The sequence below is a fragment of the Leptopilina heterotoma genome, unplaced genomic scaffold (genome assembly GCF_015476425.1).
Source record: "Leptopilina heterotoma isolate Lh14 unplaced genomic scaffold, ASM1547642v1 Lhet_135, whole genome shotgun sequence".
Classification (NCBI taxonomy): Eukaryota; Metazoa; Arthropoda; class Insecta; order Hymenoptera; family Figitidae; genus Leptopilina; species Leptopilina heterotoma.
The window spans coordinates 1,812,763-1,830,843 of NW_025110854.1; the positions used below are offsets into that span (position 1 = coordinate 1,812,763).

The window sequence follows — 18,081 nt, forward strand, 5'->3', positions numbered from 1 at the left end:
AATTTACAAATTGAAGAAAAGAAAAATTTTGCCATGTGAAAAGAAAAAATTCCTTTTTCGAAGAATACGACGTAAAGTATCTATTTTTCCAAACATATAAAAAAGAAAAAGAGGAAAGATAAATACTGTCAAGTGAATTGAAAAAAAAATTAAAAGTTTTATCCTAGATATAGGATTGAAGATTAAAATTCATGAGAATCCTGTCTCGGGCTTCTAAATTTAGAAAACATGCGGAGAAAAATTGGAAAAATGTTTTGGACTCAGCAGACATTATTCTTGAAATGGTTCGAAAACCATTTGGAATGAATAATCTCTATTCGAGATCTGAGAAGTGAAAAGTTCTCAGGTTGCATGCCGTATTTATCCTTGCTTTTGTGTCTCTGACTTGGCAACAGATATCAGGTCACCAAATTTACGTTTGACCCCAGTTTTTATAGCAGCTGTCTCTACACTAAAGATTCCTTTTTTTCTTTATTTTTTCTTTTAAATACCTTTTATAAAAATATTCATATTTCCATCAAAACATTACGAAAATAATTTTCTTTTAAATCTTATCTCTTCATTTAAATTGTTTCTTTTTAATTTTGCATTCGCTTCTTTTTTATTGTTCACTTACTTCTTTTTAATGGTCATTCACTTCTTCTTTATTATTTATTCACTTCTTTTTTTCGTTCATTCGCTTCTTTTTTATTTTAATAAAAATTGAAAATTGTTTCGCATTTTTAATGAGAATTTATTTTACAAAATTTTTTTTTTATCATTTATTTGAGAGAATTCTTATTGGAGAAATTAATTTGAAGCTATTCAATAAAAATTTATGAATCATTACTTATCACTAATTACAAATTATATTTCATTTTTAATTAGGAAAAAATAAAATTAGAATAGAAAGAAAACAAGAAAAACTTGTTCACCTCGAAAAATAGAAATAAAAAAGAAACTTGTCGAAAATTAATAAGAAAAAAATTGTTGTTATTCATTTGAGAACATTTCATTCTTCTTCTTTTTTTTAATAAAAAAAATGCAAGATAATTGAAATATAAAATATGCCAAGAAGGCTCTAATCTAAAATAACAATGTTCGTATTGTGTGCGAAAGAATGCATTTCCCCAGTGCTTAGTCAGTAATTACTTTCCAAGATCAGTAACGTGAGTATCGAGATAGAGGAGAACGAGTTTATCGCCTTTGAAAGCATTTCTGGAAAAAGATTTCAGATTTCCGTTGAATTTATCAAGGAATTATATACATAAATACACTTTTTTTTTGCAATTTAGAAAACAAAAACAACTTCTAATCTCGTATATAATTTTCATTTAATTGAATGTGGGTAAAAAATTCCTAGACTAGAAAATAAAAAACTGGATTAAAATTTCATTGAAACCTGTTATTCCAAATCGTGTTGACAAATCGTTACATAAGCGTCAATTTAATATTCCTAACAACTCTTGTTTACTTTTGCAATTTATTTTTTTGATTAAAGAAATTAAATATTCATTTGAAAAAATATGAAATTCATTTTCTTTTATTTAAAAATAAATAAAATTTACATTCTTTTTTTATTGAAAAAAAGAAAATAAGAAGTAAATGTTCTTTTCCTGACGATAGTTAATTATTATCTATTATTGTTCGAAACTATTGGATGCTCAAAGCATTAAAGAATATCAACAATTATAATTGTATCAATAAAATTGAATAAGCTAATGATTAATTAAAATTAAACAACTAAAAGAAAGTGAAACCATTAAAAATTATAACTGAAAATAAATTGAGATAAAACTTTTGAGATAAGACTTTTGAGTCTTTGAATTGCGAACAACATTGCAAAAATTTTCAGTGAACTTGTAAAAATTTCTTTGAATTTAAAGAGCGATAGAGTCGAGAATGAATTTGAGAAAAAAAATCATTAAGAGACCCTCGAAGAGCCAGCTGCTTGAAATACAACACAGATGCCAGCCAGGCCACATTTACCCGACTTCCGTCTTGAAAAGACTGAAAGGAATCTGCCAACACAAAAGTGGGCGGAGAACGTTTTTCTTTAAACCAAGATTCAAGGATTGAGAAGGACTTACAAAATTTATTATCTATGACTCACTTTTACTAATAACCGGGACACACAAATAGAAAAAAAATGTAAATTAATCAAGAAGCATTCAGGTTGTTTAATACTTCTGACCTTGACATTCATTTTCCAATATTTCTCATTGTAGCTATGGACAGGAGAGAAATTATTTTCAAACTAATATTACCTATGCGAAAATATTTCCTTTTATATTATAATGCCGGAAACAATGCATTCTTTATGAGACAAATTCTGAATTTGGAACAATGTGAATTATTCGAAAATTTCATAATTGGGCGGGAGAGAAAGGAAAAAAGAGCCAAGTGAAATATTGCTACATTTTTAAATTCTTTTAATTATATCATTCTTTTAACCTTTCTTAATTAAATTTACCAACTTTTTAACTGTTAATAATTAAAATTACTTATCTTTTCAACTTTTCATAATTAAAGTTAACAATATATTATTACACTTTTAGTAACGAATTTTTAATTCTTTGAACTTTTCTATAATTAGAACAAAAAATTTCAATACTTATTGTAACTTTTAAAAATTCAAATAAACAATTTTAATTACTTTTTACTTTATTTGTCAGTTAAAATATTTTCAATTTTAATGTAATTAAAATTATACTTGATTCAAGTAAATATTTATTTCATAATAGACAAGTAATCGGTCATTTGAATCAACAATTTTTCAGTGTATAATAATTTTGATTATATGAATAAATTAATTTATTTCCACCTGAATAAATGTGAAAAATAAAAATTATTTTATAATAATTATATTTTAAAGAAATTCTTATTATTGATGAAAATAAAATAAGCAAAAATGAAATAACAAATAGTAAATAATTTATTTCGGCAATTAATTTCAAGAAATGTGAAAAATTCGTTTTAAAATACCATCAAAGAGAGATGATAAAAATTCCTTTTGCAGTTCGACCAAGTAAATAACGAAAGAATGAAGGCATAAAAAGAACGTCCCTGAAGGGAGACGACGCTAACAGTAAAGTCCTCATGAAATTGCAAACTTTTCAGGGATTTACAGAGTCTTTTCTTTCTCTCTCTCTCTCTCTCTTTCTCTTTTTCTTTCCCTTTTTTCCTTTTCTCATTGAGAGTTTGTCGAATAGTGCAAAACTCAATGGATTACCTCAAAGTCGTTCAAGATTTTCGTCAAATGTATTAGTGTGTCTCTTTTATATACATATATACACAATTTCAAATATAGAACCTCTCGTAAATACTTTTTCTCAAAGTGAAATACGCGAATAATGATAATATAATAGAAAAAAGTGGCACACTGCCAACTTTGCTTTCTTTTATACATCACAGAAAATTTTGAAAGGATTGTTTTTTTATAAAAAAAATTTTTTTCCAGTAAACGAATACTAGAAATTACTTTAAAAATTATTTTCCAAACGGGAGAAAGGAATGAAAGATAGAATATTTTAAATTAGTTTCTATCGATTTATTTATTCGAAACTAAAAAAAATAAAAGTACGATCCTATTGATTTTTTGTAGTTTAAAATATTCTTTTCATGTTTATCATCCCCCACACTCTCTCTCTCTCTCTCTCTAAAGCGGGTGAATGTTTTCATTGTTATGTATTTAGCAAAGTGTCTGTATAATTAATCAACTCACAACTTTTGCTTATAAATGGGGAAACTTTTGAATTGCTAATCGTCCCACTATCTCGAATGACATATTTCATCGGAAGATATCACCTTATCTAAACGAAAATTTAACGATCCAAACGCCATTAAAAGACAATCTCTTATATTATATGATAATTACATTGTTGTCGACAAATATTTTTCTGACATTCAATATACATATATTTATTTATTTTAACTTTTGTAACACACTCGTAAATAGGATATTTATAGCATCGTGAACATATTTCGAAAAGTTTTTAATTTTTATAATAAATGCATCGCTAATTACAAATTCGTTACTAAAAATAATCCAAGAATTTTAATCAACAATAAATTCGAAATTATTTTAATTTAAAAAATAACCTTTTGTTTCTTTGAAATTAAGTTTATTAAAAATCTATTGAACACATACTATTACCCAGGCGCGAAAGACCAATGCTGACGATAGATTAAAGGTTGATTGAGTCTTGAACGCTCAGTGTGGGTAACTCACAGTAGAAGCAGTCTTTACATCACTGTCAATCAATATTAGTTCAATATTGGTTCAACATTGGACCCAATGCTCGTCCCATGCTCGATTCAAGACTCGGTCAGTCTTTATGAGTGAAGCTCGAACATCTAATCTTGATTCAAGCTTGAATCAATCTTTACTCAATATTCAGTTTATCTTTATTTATTACCGTGTTCACTTAATTAAATAATATTATAATAATTATAATTATAATAATTGTTTCAAATAATAATAATAATAATTAACATTAAGTTATCAATTGATAAATAAATATATTATTAATTGTAACATTCATATTTAAAGAAAGTTAAATGGAAAATTTTTTTTTATAAATGTTTTCAAAATTATTATAGATAATTAATAAATAATAATTAAAATGTGCAATAAATATTCCTGACACTGCATCATATTTAATCATTTTATTAATTATGTTAACTTTTAATATTAATTTAATTAATTATTATTTATTTATTTATTAATTATTATAATTTTAATAATTATTATTCAATTAATAAATATTATTATAATTAATAATAATTATAATATTTAACATTATAATTCATTATTATTCCAAATTATATTTATTTACATAATATATTATTAATATATCTAATAATAAATGTTAATAATTTTGTTACTGAATAATAAAAAATATCAATTATTTATCGATGTTTATTAAATTATCCATTAAATATTTTTAATTGTAAAATGTTTTAAAAGTTGAATTTTGTAATGATTACAATTTTATTATGAATTATTTATTATTCATTTTTAATAATTAAAATAATTCAGGATTAGTATGTGTAAAATTTTTAGTCATAGTTTTCACTTTGCCCTTATAAGTAACAAAGTATACGGCACTGGCATTAATATATTACATTAGCCCGAGGTCTCATCGAGACTCAGTGGCCGTGCGGATTAAGTGGTTGCGTCTAGGACTTCCGGAATGCGTTTGGGGCGGGGGGACGTGAGTTCGATCCCACATGCGAGCGGATTTTTTCATTATAAGCGGTTACATAAAATAATAAAATTACTATTTAATCTGTATAATTAATAAGTGTTGTGAATAAAAACTTGTGAACTTGTTTGTAAATAATATTAAAAGTCTGTCAAAAATGAAGTTAAAAAATGTACAAATTATCACAAATTGTGTTTTTTTTTTTTGCTAAAATTATTTTTCAATATTATTATGTTAAATGACATTTATTGTTAGTCATATAATATTTATATGAAAATAATATAATTATTATAATAATAACTTATTGTCATTAAATATGTAAATACATATATATTAATAACAATACTGTTTATTATTAATAATAATAATTAATATATTCACGTTATATTGAATGAACGCGTGAGAAGCGTGTAAATTTGGGAACAGTGGAAGCAGTCTTGTTCAGTCCTGCTTTCGGTTTCCGCAGCATTGATTGAAGATTGAACGCCAGTCTTCAACAAAGACTGAGCGTCAGGTTTACATCGATGTTACTATTCCGGACTCAAGTAGCCTTGCTTTCGCTGTCCCACCAATCTTCAACCAATACTGACCAAGTCTCAATCAAGCTTCGTAAAGCCTGAACTCACTGTCAGCTCGCGCCTGGGATATAATTATTATTTTTAGTAGTAGTATTAATCTTATTATAACAATTATAACAAAAATAAACCGAAAAAATCTAATAAACTTGTGAAAAATAATAATAAAAAAAAACTGTCAAACAGTCTCAGGAAAATTGTATATAATTGAAAGGAGAAAGAAAGTTTAATAAAAGATAATAGATTTCCCGTATATAAAATCCGCAAAAGTTGGTCAATTTCGATTAAAAAGTTTTGTTCAACTTACTATTATTACGAAAAATATAATTTCATCTCGCGAAAGTGGAAAAGTTACTAAAATATATAATATAGTTTGGAAACATTGAAGTTGATATGACCCCTTTATATATAAAATGCAACTTTTTTCAAGTCTCGACACAGTAAATTGAAACTACTTTGACTGTTATAACAATTATTATTGTATGTGCAAAAGTTTACTTTAACATTATTCACAATAGGAAAAGAAAACTTGCGAATGACATCCAATGAGTCAGTATTTATACACACCACCAAATAGGAAAGAAAAAAAAGAAAATAACTACGACCTTTATTTAAAACACGAATTTAAAATTGATAATTGAAAATAAATTTTCAAATAATTTAAAAATTATACTTTAAAAATTACAATGTTTATACAATTGTAAGATACAAAAATTATTTAATATTTTTAAACATTGTTTCTACTTTACTCAAATATTTTCTTTCAAATTTATATTCAAATGTGAAGAAAATTTTTTATAAATATTGCGTGGGAAATATAAGGAGAAAAAAATATGAAATATTATTCGAAACGGAGAGACAACGTGGCAATGTAACGTACAAAGAGAAAAAAAATAAGGCAGAGAAAAGCAAGTTTCAATATTAGAGAAAAATTGGGAAAAGAATTTATTAGATTTTGTCGCACAAAATGTGAAAAGATAATCTCAATTTATTGCACGTTCCAATTTATTTTTATAGGGGAATTAAATGCCCACTCTATGGATTCACATTGAGAATAATTAATGCAATTATTGGAGTTTTCAGTAGAAACATATTTATGAAGAAATTTTCACTTTTTACAAAAAATAAATTGAAACTAAAATTAAAATTTTTTATTTAAATTAAAGAAAACTTTTGGTTCGCTTTGTTTCGTTTCAATGCACTTTAGTTTGTTTTCATTAATTCGAATTCATTTTAATTTAATTTCCATTGGCTAATAAAATTTTAGATCATTTTAATCCAATTTGGTTGTTTTAGTTCATTTTAGTTTATGTAAATTCATTTTAGACTTTTCAAGTTCCTTATCTTTTCATTTTATTCATTTTGATTCGTTACAATTCCCTTTTTTTGCTTCAGATAATTTTAGTTAGTTTTAATTCACCCTAAATTTGTTTTAATTTGTAGAACTAGCAAATGAACAAAAATTGACAGAAGTTAACTTTATAATAAACCGAAAAAAACTAAAGTTCAATAAAAACTGAAGTAAATTAGGACGAACGAAAGCAAACAGAGTGCCTTAATCGAATTGAAATTAGCTAAAAGAGACGAAAATGGATTGAAAAATGTGAAATAAACTTAAATAAACTAAAGTTAATTACACTTAACTAAAACGAACTAAACTGAACTAAAGCAAACTATAACGAATGAAAAGAAAGTAAAATAAATTAAAATAAACTAAAACGAACTTTAATGAACTAAAACAACACGGAGAAAAATATAAAGTAACTTTTACTACTTTTATAGTAAAAAATTTCTGGTAATTTTTACTACTTTTGGAGTAAATTTTGCTATGTTCGAAGTACATATTTCTAAAAATTAGTAAAATTTACTTCGAACGTAACAAAATTTACTCCAAAAGTAGTAAAAATTACCAGAAATTTTTTACTATAAAAGTAGTAAAAGTTACTTTATATTTTTCTCCGTGAATCTATATACAACGAACTAAAAGAAACTGAAATAATACCAGAACAATTGTTGAAATAAGTTGAAAACTAAAATAAATGTAAAAAAGTGAATGAAACACTGAAATATTAAAGTTTAAAATTAAAAATTGAAGAACATACCGGAAAAATGTGTTGGCTCGTATATCCAAGGTCAGAAAAATGGTAATAAGAATCACAACTGTATTTGGGGGGAAGAAAGTTTCTTCCAAGATCACAGAAAGATAAAATTTGTGTATACCTCTGCTTGAGACGAAAGTTCGAAATAGACTGTCGGTTTAAACAGTTTACAGTGAGTAAAGGGACACACACACACACACACACACACACACACACACAGGAAAAAGGAGGCCCGTCGAAAAGAAGAAGAAGAAGAAGTAGTAGAAGGGCCATTTCTGCCTGCTCTCTTGAAAAGCCTCTTCTAAACATTCAAAAGGTTGCACACCCATATTCAGTGGAATGATGCTTTACCCATGTCTATGTGAGAAATATAAACATACACACACAAACTTAGGGAAAAAGGCGAGGGCAGGTTCAGATGAGCTGACAGATCAACTCAGCTAACTTGAAATTTCTCTCTCACTCACTCTAGAAATAAAAGGCAGGTGTTGGAATGCATTGATTATTCCTCTTATCCCCCCCCCCTTTTCTAATCGCTTTAGACACTTAAAGTCCTTTATTAACACCCCTGGAAACTCATCAACTAATTTTTCTTCCTTATTTTTCGGTTTGTAATTTTTTTCCCTTCCCGTGTAGGAAATCGTTAAGGTATACCTTTACTGAATTTGAAATAACAGTTTTCTACTAATTAGAGGGTGCGGATTCTTCTACCAAGTGAATAGTACAAATTTTACTAATTTTATAGTAGAAAATAACTAATTTAATAGTTGAAAAATACTAACTAAGTAGTAGTTGTATTCTTCTAAAACTTAGTAAAAAAAACTACTAATTCACTCTCTAAATGTCTGAATTAATTAAAAATAATTAGATACTACCTATAACTAATTATTAGTTGAAAATAATTAATACATTTGCCTCAAGTAAAAACAAATTATTTAAAATTGTGGAAATATTTGTCTAGCAAAGGATGATTTTTAGCTACATGAAAATTCTCTGTCCATAATAAATTCTCTCAAATAAACATTCTATCTAATAATGTACCCCATATTTTAGGCACACCAAGTGTCAATTTCCTCAAGGGTTCTTTATTTTCCTAAGAAAAATGAGAAAATTCCTTCTTCTAAATTATTTTACAAAGACTCTTTATAATCCTTTTATCTCGTGTCATTGTGTGAAAAAATCTCGATTATATAGGATACAATATATCTTGGACGAGTGACGATCAAAATCCCCACGGGCAAAGTTTAATCGAATCGCCTTTGCCGTCGAGACGTCACCATCCTTCCGTTCCTTCTTCTTCTTCTTCTTCTTCTACTATGGGGAGCAATTTCTCGAAAACTTTTCGCTACCAAGAGATAAGAATTCGGGGAAGTAAATGATGATCGTGAAATGTTACCGAAAAAAAGAAGAAAAAAAAGTGATAAGAATAAATTTTCTGATAAAGAGGGAAAAAAAAGAGAAATACTTAATAAGATAAACGATATGGAATTAATTAAAAGATATTCGGCTTATTTAATTAAATTTAAATTGATTTAAGATAAGATAAGTTTAATTTTCCACTTAACTAAATATTTATCTGTCCTAATTCCTGTTTGGCTAAATTTTAATGAGTCTTTATTCTGGTATAGCTGTCCTAATTCCTGTTTGGCTTAATTTTTCTGGGTCCTGATTATTTGACTTAATTTTTATTTTTCCTCATTCCTGTTTGTCCAAATTTTTATTTATTCTTCTTAGTTTAGCTTAATTCCCCTAAAATGTCCTAATTCTTATTTGGCTTCATTTCGATTTGTTCTACTTCCAAAATGGTGAAATTATTATTGTTCAATTTAATAATCATTTGACTCCTCACTTTTTACCTCTCTTAATGCAAGGTCAAGTAAATCATAGATCAATTAAACCCAAGGTCAAATAAACCCCTGGGCAAATAAATTCTTGGTCAATTGAATCCTGCATCAATTAAATTCAAGGTCAAATAAAACATAGGTCAAAAAATGCTAGGTCACTGAACCCTAAGTCAAATAAGTCTTATGTCAATTAAATTCAAGATAAAATAAATCGAAAGTCGAATAAAACCTACATAAACTTTAGGTCCAGTATATCCTTGGTCAATTAAATACAAGATAAAATACATCCTAGGGCAAATAAACCGAACGTCATTTAAATTCAAGGTAAAATAAATCACAGGTCAAGTAAATTCTAGATCAATTAAATCGAAGGTAAAGTAAAACCTAAGTCAAATATACTTTAGGTTCAATAAATCCTAGGTAAATTAAATCTAAAGTAAAATAAATCCTAGGTCAAATAAACCGAAGTCCAATTAAATTTGAGGTCTAATAACCCCAAGGTCAATTTAATTTAAGGTCAAATAAAACCCAAGTTCAGTTGAATTTTAGGTCTAAAAACCCCAAGGTCAAATAAATCCTAGGTCAATTAAATTAAAGGCCAATTAAAATGACCAAGGATTTATTTGACCTTGGGGTTTTTAGACCTAAAATTACATTAAGTCAATTACATCCCAAGTCACTTAAATTCAAGGTCAAGTAGATCCTAGCTCAAATAAATCCTGGGTTTAGTAAATTCTAGGACAATTGCATCCAAGATAAAATAAATCCTTGGTGAAATAAACTTTAGGTCAAATAAGAATCCCAGCAAATACAAAAGTAATCCTGTACAGCATTTGAGAAAATAAAATTTAGATAAATTCTCTAGAAAAGAAAACGGTAAAAAATAAAAGAAAACTTAATGATCATTGCGTATTTATGATTTTGTGTTGAAATACTGATTAGGGAAGGAAAAGGGGGCATTTCCCTTTTTTACTTGCGTGAGTAAAGAGAAAAAAAGAAGGAAAAAATACGAGTAAATAGAATATTTGAAAAAGAATTTCTCAGGTGTATAATTAAAATGAAGTTAAATAAGTTAAAGTCAGAGTGAATGTTTTGAAATGAGCACCCATTTGCGGAGGCATATAACAACCGAGTTTATAACGGAACTTGAGGTAAAGAAAAAGGAGAATAAGAATAAGAAGAAGATGAAGAGGCGAGGTAAACTTGTATATATAATTCCCTATCGGAAGTACACAGTAAGCCTGACTCACCTTATGCTGTGCTAGCCTAAGGGATTCTTCAAAGTGTTTGTGAACAGCTTGCTCCGCTGCTCTTTGTTTCTCCAGCCTTTCACGTTCCATTTTCGCTTCTCTTTCTCGTTCTCTTTCCCTCTTCTCCAATTCTCGCACTTCCGCTTCGCGACGCTCACTGGAATTCAAGAAAAATCATCATTAGAAATTATCCACCTGCTATGAAAGTAGGATTAAATTACTTCATCCAGATTATTATCGTGTCATACTCATAATAAATGTTTACTTTTATTTATTTATATATTATTGTTCTTTTATTAAAAATTAATATAAATTATTTTTTATTAAAATATATTTATTGGTATATTATTTGTGTAATTATAAATACTATTAATTATTATTAAAAATATTATTTACAATTGTAGTTCATTTTCAAAAATTGTTGTAAATTAATCAGCAGAATTTATAATCAGTGAATATCAACATTTTCTCCAGTTAAATAAAAATTATCTAACTATGAATTTAAATAATTATTTTGAAATTATTGCGAATAATTTATAACCATAATTTAACCAAAGTATTTTTTCTTTTCACTTCACCTTCAGGTTGAATATATTTATAAACTCATTTCTAAGTGTAAATTGTAAACTAGAGCAAAACTCTAGTTTGAGAGATTAAAACCTTAGACACGTGCAATGAAAAGAAAAGAAAAAACAGAAGTAAATAAATAAATTGAATACTTTCGAGAAATCTATTTTATCTGCTCGCTTTTTCATCGCGAGCGAAAGGAAGTCAGAGAATCACAAATTTCCTAGAAAGTTTCTTGCTTCGAAAGTTATGTCGAGTTTTAACCTTCGCGCGCTGATATTCAACCGACTAGAGACGTTATAAAGTCAGGGTAAACTTTTCTGTTGTTTCTAGAGAAAAAGAGATAATTCAACCTCTACATTATATAAAAAAAATTTTTTTTGCAAATGAAATGGCTCGTGTCATCCTCTCTCTCTTTCTCTCTTTCTCTCTCTCTCTGACTAGTAAGTGAGAGAGAGGTGCAAATTTCATGTGAAATCCCTTTTTTGCGACCACTACCACTTTTATTTCTTATTCTGTTATGCACAAGGTGTCAAAAAGTAAACTAAAAATGAAGAGAGAAGAAAATAACTCCAACTTTTTCTCTTCTTCAAAGAAGTTTGAACCGTGTCTCTTCCTCATAATATAATATTATACACTTTCTTTGGAATTTTCTTCGCTAAAAACTTTCTGTCACAAACTTTTTAACGACGGCAGATTTTAATTTCATACACATTCCGTCCTTTTTTAAATCTTACAAGCGAAACTTTTACAGATATTTCATTATACATTATTAAAGAGATTTATTAAATTTAAAGTGGAAAATTTTCCAACATTTCAATTTAAATATAAACTTTAAACAAAGTTTCTTCAATTCAAACAATTCCATTCAGTTATACTAACTAAAAAGAAGTTAGAATTTATTAAATATTCATAACATAGAAATAAAAAAAATAATTTAAAAAAAAACTTAAATTATTATTCTTATTCAAAAAATGCAATGATTAGGTATTTATTTATTATATTATATTATAAAACATGAAGATATCGAGCACTCCGAGTCTTCGAGTGATCAATATCTTCATGTTTTATAATAATTTAAATTTACATAGAATTTAAAAAGAAATTAAATTATTTACAAAAATTTTAATAAAATTTTTCGCAAGAATTCAAATATTTTTTACAAGTAATACAATTTTTCACATCAATTCAATTAAATTATTTTCATAAATAATAACATTTTTTAAAAGATTTCAATTATTTTTAATAAAATCTTAAAAGAATTCCTCGAAAAATATAATTATTTTCAAAAATTTTTTGCAAGAATTCAATTACATTTTACAAATAATGAATTCAATCATTTTTAAAAAAAATGTAATAATATTCGTTGCAAATTATTTTCATAAATAATAATATTCTTCACAGGATTTCAATTATTTAAAAAACAATTTAATAAAAATTGGTTGCAAGACTTCAATTATTTTCCAAAGTAATAAAGTTCTTCACAGGATTTCAATTATTTTTAATACAATTTTTAGTAAATTCTTCAAAAAATGTAATTAATTTCAAACATTTTATTAAAATTCTTCAAAAGAAATAAATGAACAATTACACCAAAATTTGCAATTTTCTTATGAATTCTAAAAATTTAATTTTTTCCATTATACTTTTAATAAAAATCCCTGATTTTTCCCTGATTTCCCTGACCTGTGGCAACCCTAATAACGAATAATAAATTTTTGTAAATTCAGAGCCACTTTTTCTCGCTAATGTATAATTTCTTTTTCATTTTTCGAAGAATTTCTTTTTTTCACCAATGTTTTCCTTTCAAAACGAGGGAAAAACATTTTGAGCCACTCAAAAAGTGCACAAGAGAGTTCCTACTGTATTTTATTTCTTTTGAAAATAAATTTCACGACGAGATGAATGGCGCAAGTTTCGTGCTGGCTCGTTAATTAAATTCTATATATGATGAAGTCGGGGAGTGTAAAACTTGAATTAAAAAAGAAAAAAAGGCATTGCCTCTCCCTAATGGCATTTCTTTTCCGGACCACTACACGCAGATATACAAGCAGTGTGTGTGTGTGTGTGTCTGTGTAAATTGCAATAACTTGGACAAATGCATGCGACGAGTTTGTGCACATATCGTGACTTTTTAACGACTCTCACATACATAGACGGAGAGAGATAAGCATTCATTAACGCTTGCGCAAGTTATTTATACTGTTATATGAGCGCAACGCGCGTGCGTTTATCTCTATTTTCCTCGCCTCCTCTCTCGCGGTCGGCGGACCCTAACGTATATAAGCGTGCGTAGATTGAGCTCCTTTGTATTTTATATTATTCATGTACATATAATTATAATTATATGCGCACTTCATCATTTTACGTGCCTCTCTCTTTTTTCGACGACGAGATCTGGAGAGAGAAAAAGAGAGAGATGCAAAATGATATACTCGAGTCAGCAAGTCATCCAGGAAAATTAGTCTTTCATTATACAAATTTATCTCTCCTTCTTATTATGTATTTTTAATTTTGTCATTTACGCGAGAAAAAGGAGAATTGCAACAAGTATTTCCGAAAAATTCAGAGCTTTTCATTTTTTTTAAATGTGGACAAAAAATTTTATTTTTTACATTATATATATATTTATGTTACATCGTTGTGTCATTGTTCTTATAATCAATATCGCTTTATTTATCTCTGTAAATAAATTTTCATTCACTAAATTAACTGTAATTATTTTTTTAATACAGATGGTAATTTAAAAATTGAAATTTAAAATCAAATTGTAATTTAGTGGCAAATTAAAATTGTAATTGTATTCAATGAAAATGTAGTAGTAAAATTAAACTCTAATTGTTAAATATTACAAATTTGTAAAATTGAATTGTAATTATAAAATTAAATTATATTTGTAAAAACATAAATTAAATTTAAAAGAAATTCTAGGGGCACGAATTTTCTTTATTAATAATTTGTGTTACGCATTAGCAGCAATAATTAATTAGACTCTATTAATTAATTTTAAGATTAGATAGAAAATTTACACGGTTTACTTCCACCACACACGTTGAAATTGTTCTTTTTATTAGTTTCTATAGTAATATATCTCGAATATTCCCAATAAAAATAGTTTCTTAATTAAAAATTTCAAATATAAAATTTAATCGCAAAAACAAAATAATTCTAATTAATGGTAATTTATTTTTAACTCAAAAGTATTAATCGCTGCTGTAAATGTTATTCAACAAATAATAGTTTGTGTTTATATTTCAAGTAAATTAGTTTTAGAACTAGTTTTTAGAATTTTTAGAACTTCTTAAATTTAAATTTACAAAATTGAACTTTTCGTTTAAACTTTAAATTAGCTTAAAATATATTAACAGTTGAAACTTAGTTTAAGCTCATTTTAATAATGAAGCGATTAATTTGGTTTTAATTTAAATAATAAACCTTTCAATAATAATTTCTGAATAATTTGGCAAACATTTAAGCTTCGGTTAATTAAGTTTTCAAGTAAATAATTTGTTTATTAGCTCTATTTTAATCAATAAGGCCTTTGAATTAATAATTTAGCAGTTAACTAAATTCTAGTTAATAAGCTTTCAATTTATTAACAAAGCAATTAATTTTGTATCAATTAAAGATTTTTTTTTACTGATTGAACACTTAGTGTTAAAATATTATTATAAAAATCAACTTATTTAACAGAAATTTTCTAAAAATTATTACTTAACTTATTAAAAATTTAGTCATAATTTTTACAAATTAATTTTTTTATTTTCTTAAAAATTAATCAAAAATTAAAATTAACATATTTTTGAAAAATTTTATAGAAATAATTGAAAACTAAAGTAAAAATTAACTTATTTAATTAAATAGTATAATAAAAATTTAATATTAATTTATTCTTAGTCCTCGCTTTATGTTTTTGAACATACTTACGGTTTTCTCATTTTTAATTAATAAAAATCAAAGAAAAACAATTTAAAATTTAATAAAAACAAAATGGAAATATCGAATAATTGTAATTTCAATAGGAAATTATTAAGCAATTAGGCTAAACAGAAAGAATTTAAGATTTTTTATATTTAAATTCGAGAGGAATTATGAAATTAAAGATAATTTCAAATAATTATATATACCTTTAACAGTAGCCTAAATAGCAATTTATAGAGAAAAATGTGATTATACTGTCATATTTTTAAATCGATTAAACCTAAAAAAGATTCTAAAATATTAAATTACCTTTTTAGCTCTATAATTATTAATTAGCATGAAATAATTATCGAACCTTCAAATAATAAGTTTGTTTCCAAATAAGATTTTCAATTTAAAAGTTTTTATCGATTTTATTTATAAAATGACATTCTATCATCAAGAAAAATAAAATACAGCAGTAGAAAATAATTTCGAAACAAACTCTAATGATTTGAAATCATTCACAGGAAAAAAACCAAAAAGGAAGTAATTTAAATTATTTTTATCATTAAATAAAAAAAAAGTCATATTCATTAATATTAACACACCTTGTATTAAAAATCAACGATTGGAATGAAGTTTATATAGAACATTAATTATAATTTAACTGTTTTCATGAATTCATTAAACTCGAAAAATGAATAGATTTATAATTTCAATGCAAATCAGAAATGATAAAATACCTAATAATTTGAAAATTACTCTTCCCATTTATAAACACAATTGTCATTTTTATTGAAATCACTTTATTTTTTCACTTTTTAAAAATATTCCCGCATAAAATTTCAATAAAGTATATGCAAAACAAACACATAGTAATAATGTATTTAGAAAATTAGCATTGTAATTTAAAAGAAAGAGAAGGAAAAAAGAACAGATAACCGAAGAATATAAAAGTTGAATAAAAATATATACAATTATTTTATTTTCAGGTCAATGTGATAAGAAATAAAACGAGAGGTATTTTAACAATAGAAGCATAAGAAAACGAAGAAAAAAAAGAAAAATATAAATGAAAAAGAATCCTCGAGATAAATCAGCTCGCCAAATATAAATCCTAACAGCTTTGTAATGAGAACTATAAATATTGAAGGATAAATGACGTTTCTTAATCTCTTCTTAGAAAATCTTCTTTAATCGAAAAATCTCTATTTCTAACATTGACAGGAAAATAATGAAGGAATTTTATGGCATGGTGATTATAGACAATAGCACGCATTGAATAGGAAAATGCATTTATGTAAATTTCCCCTTAATGACGGAAATATTAATGGAAAAATATTTACATTCTCACTGCACTATTAAATTTGGGGAAAAATTAAGGCAACATTTTTATTATTCCTATTACTATTTATTTTAATTGTTGGTTTTATATTTTTATTAATATTATTATTACTTTTTGTTTCATTATTACTTTTATTTTTATTATTGTTTTTATTATTACTTTTATTCTTATAAATATTTTCTTATTTTTATACAATTATTATTATTATTATTATTATTATTATTATTATTATTATTATTATCGAAAATTCTTTTGTCTCATATTTCAACTTTTTTCTTGTTTAAAGACTAAAGTTCTGGTATAATACGCATAGTAAAACTAAAACAACCTCGTATTATATATTGGAAAACCGGATGAGTGAACGACTTTAAGAAAAAAAAAGAAAAAAAATCCCGTCAAACCTGAATATATCCTTGGGTTGATCTCGAGATCGCCAAAAAAGGATTTACGCGCATCTTTGACTCAACCTTTTTTTTTTCTTTCGTGTTTTCTCCTCTGACCGGTTTTAAATACGGAAAACTCGACCGATATCTGTTTTTGCTCATTTCACATTCGTATTCTAATATGCGAAAAAAACGGGACTTTTTTTTAAAGAAAAAACGTGTACTTGTTTATTTTCTTATTTGCAAACGAATTTATCTTTAATTACACTTAAATATTTTATAAGATATTATTTCTGTTATATTTTATTACAAAGAAAGAATTTTCGTATTGAATTGAAAAATTGAAAGATTTGGCCATCGAAAAACTAATTTTTATTATTATATCATACGATTTGAATTCATTAATTTCTTTATAATTATCTAATTTCTAAGAAAAATTAAAAATGTTTTTCTATTTTTTGTCTTTGTTTCAAAAATATAAATTTGGACATTATTTAACAATAAAGAGAAATTAAAATTTTTTTTTCGAAAATACGATTAAATTTGAATTTTATAATGAAAACTCGAAACATAATTTCACACTTGTTTATCGAAATAAAATCTGTCTCGAAAAATTATTGTGCAACATGATTACGTTATATTTCTATTAGGTGAACTCTAAAAGAAAGTATAAATTATAAAGAAACATGTTTCTATATTCGTTTCACTAACGTAATTCTTTTTTTCTTCAAAAAGTAATTTATGTTATTTTAAATATAATATTATTCATTTTCTTCAAAAAATAAGAAATATTCTCAGATTATAAAAAGTATAAATAAATTTTTTTTATTCACATTGACATTCAGAAATGTTATAATTCCGAAAATATAAAAGTCAACGAACTTTGGTTTTTATATAAAAAAAAACTATTTCCACACGTGTTTACTTTT

The 18,081-nt window shown here is 25.6% G+C and overlaps 1 protein-coding gene across 3 annotated transcripts in view; it reads right to left on the bottom strand.

The window, feature by feature from the left end:
- LOC122497717 (probable JmjC domain-containing histone demethylation protein 2C) overlaps positions 1–18,081 on the bottom strand; it is a 550,088-nt gene that overhangs the window by 23,372 nt on the left and 508,635 nt on the right. For all 3 annotated transcript variants that reach the window (XM_043604996.1, XM_043604995.1, XM_043604994.1), the window contains exon 9: positions 10,955–11,111. In XM_043604996.1, coding sequence (XP_043460931.1) covers positions 10,955–11,111 — 157 coding nt within the window. The remainder of the gene's footprint in view (positions 1–10,954; positions 11,112–18,081) is intronic.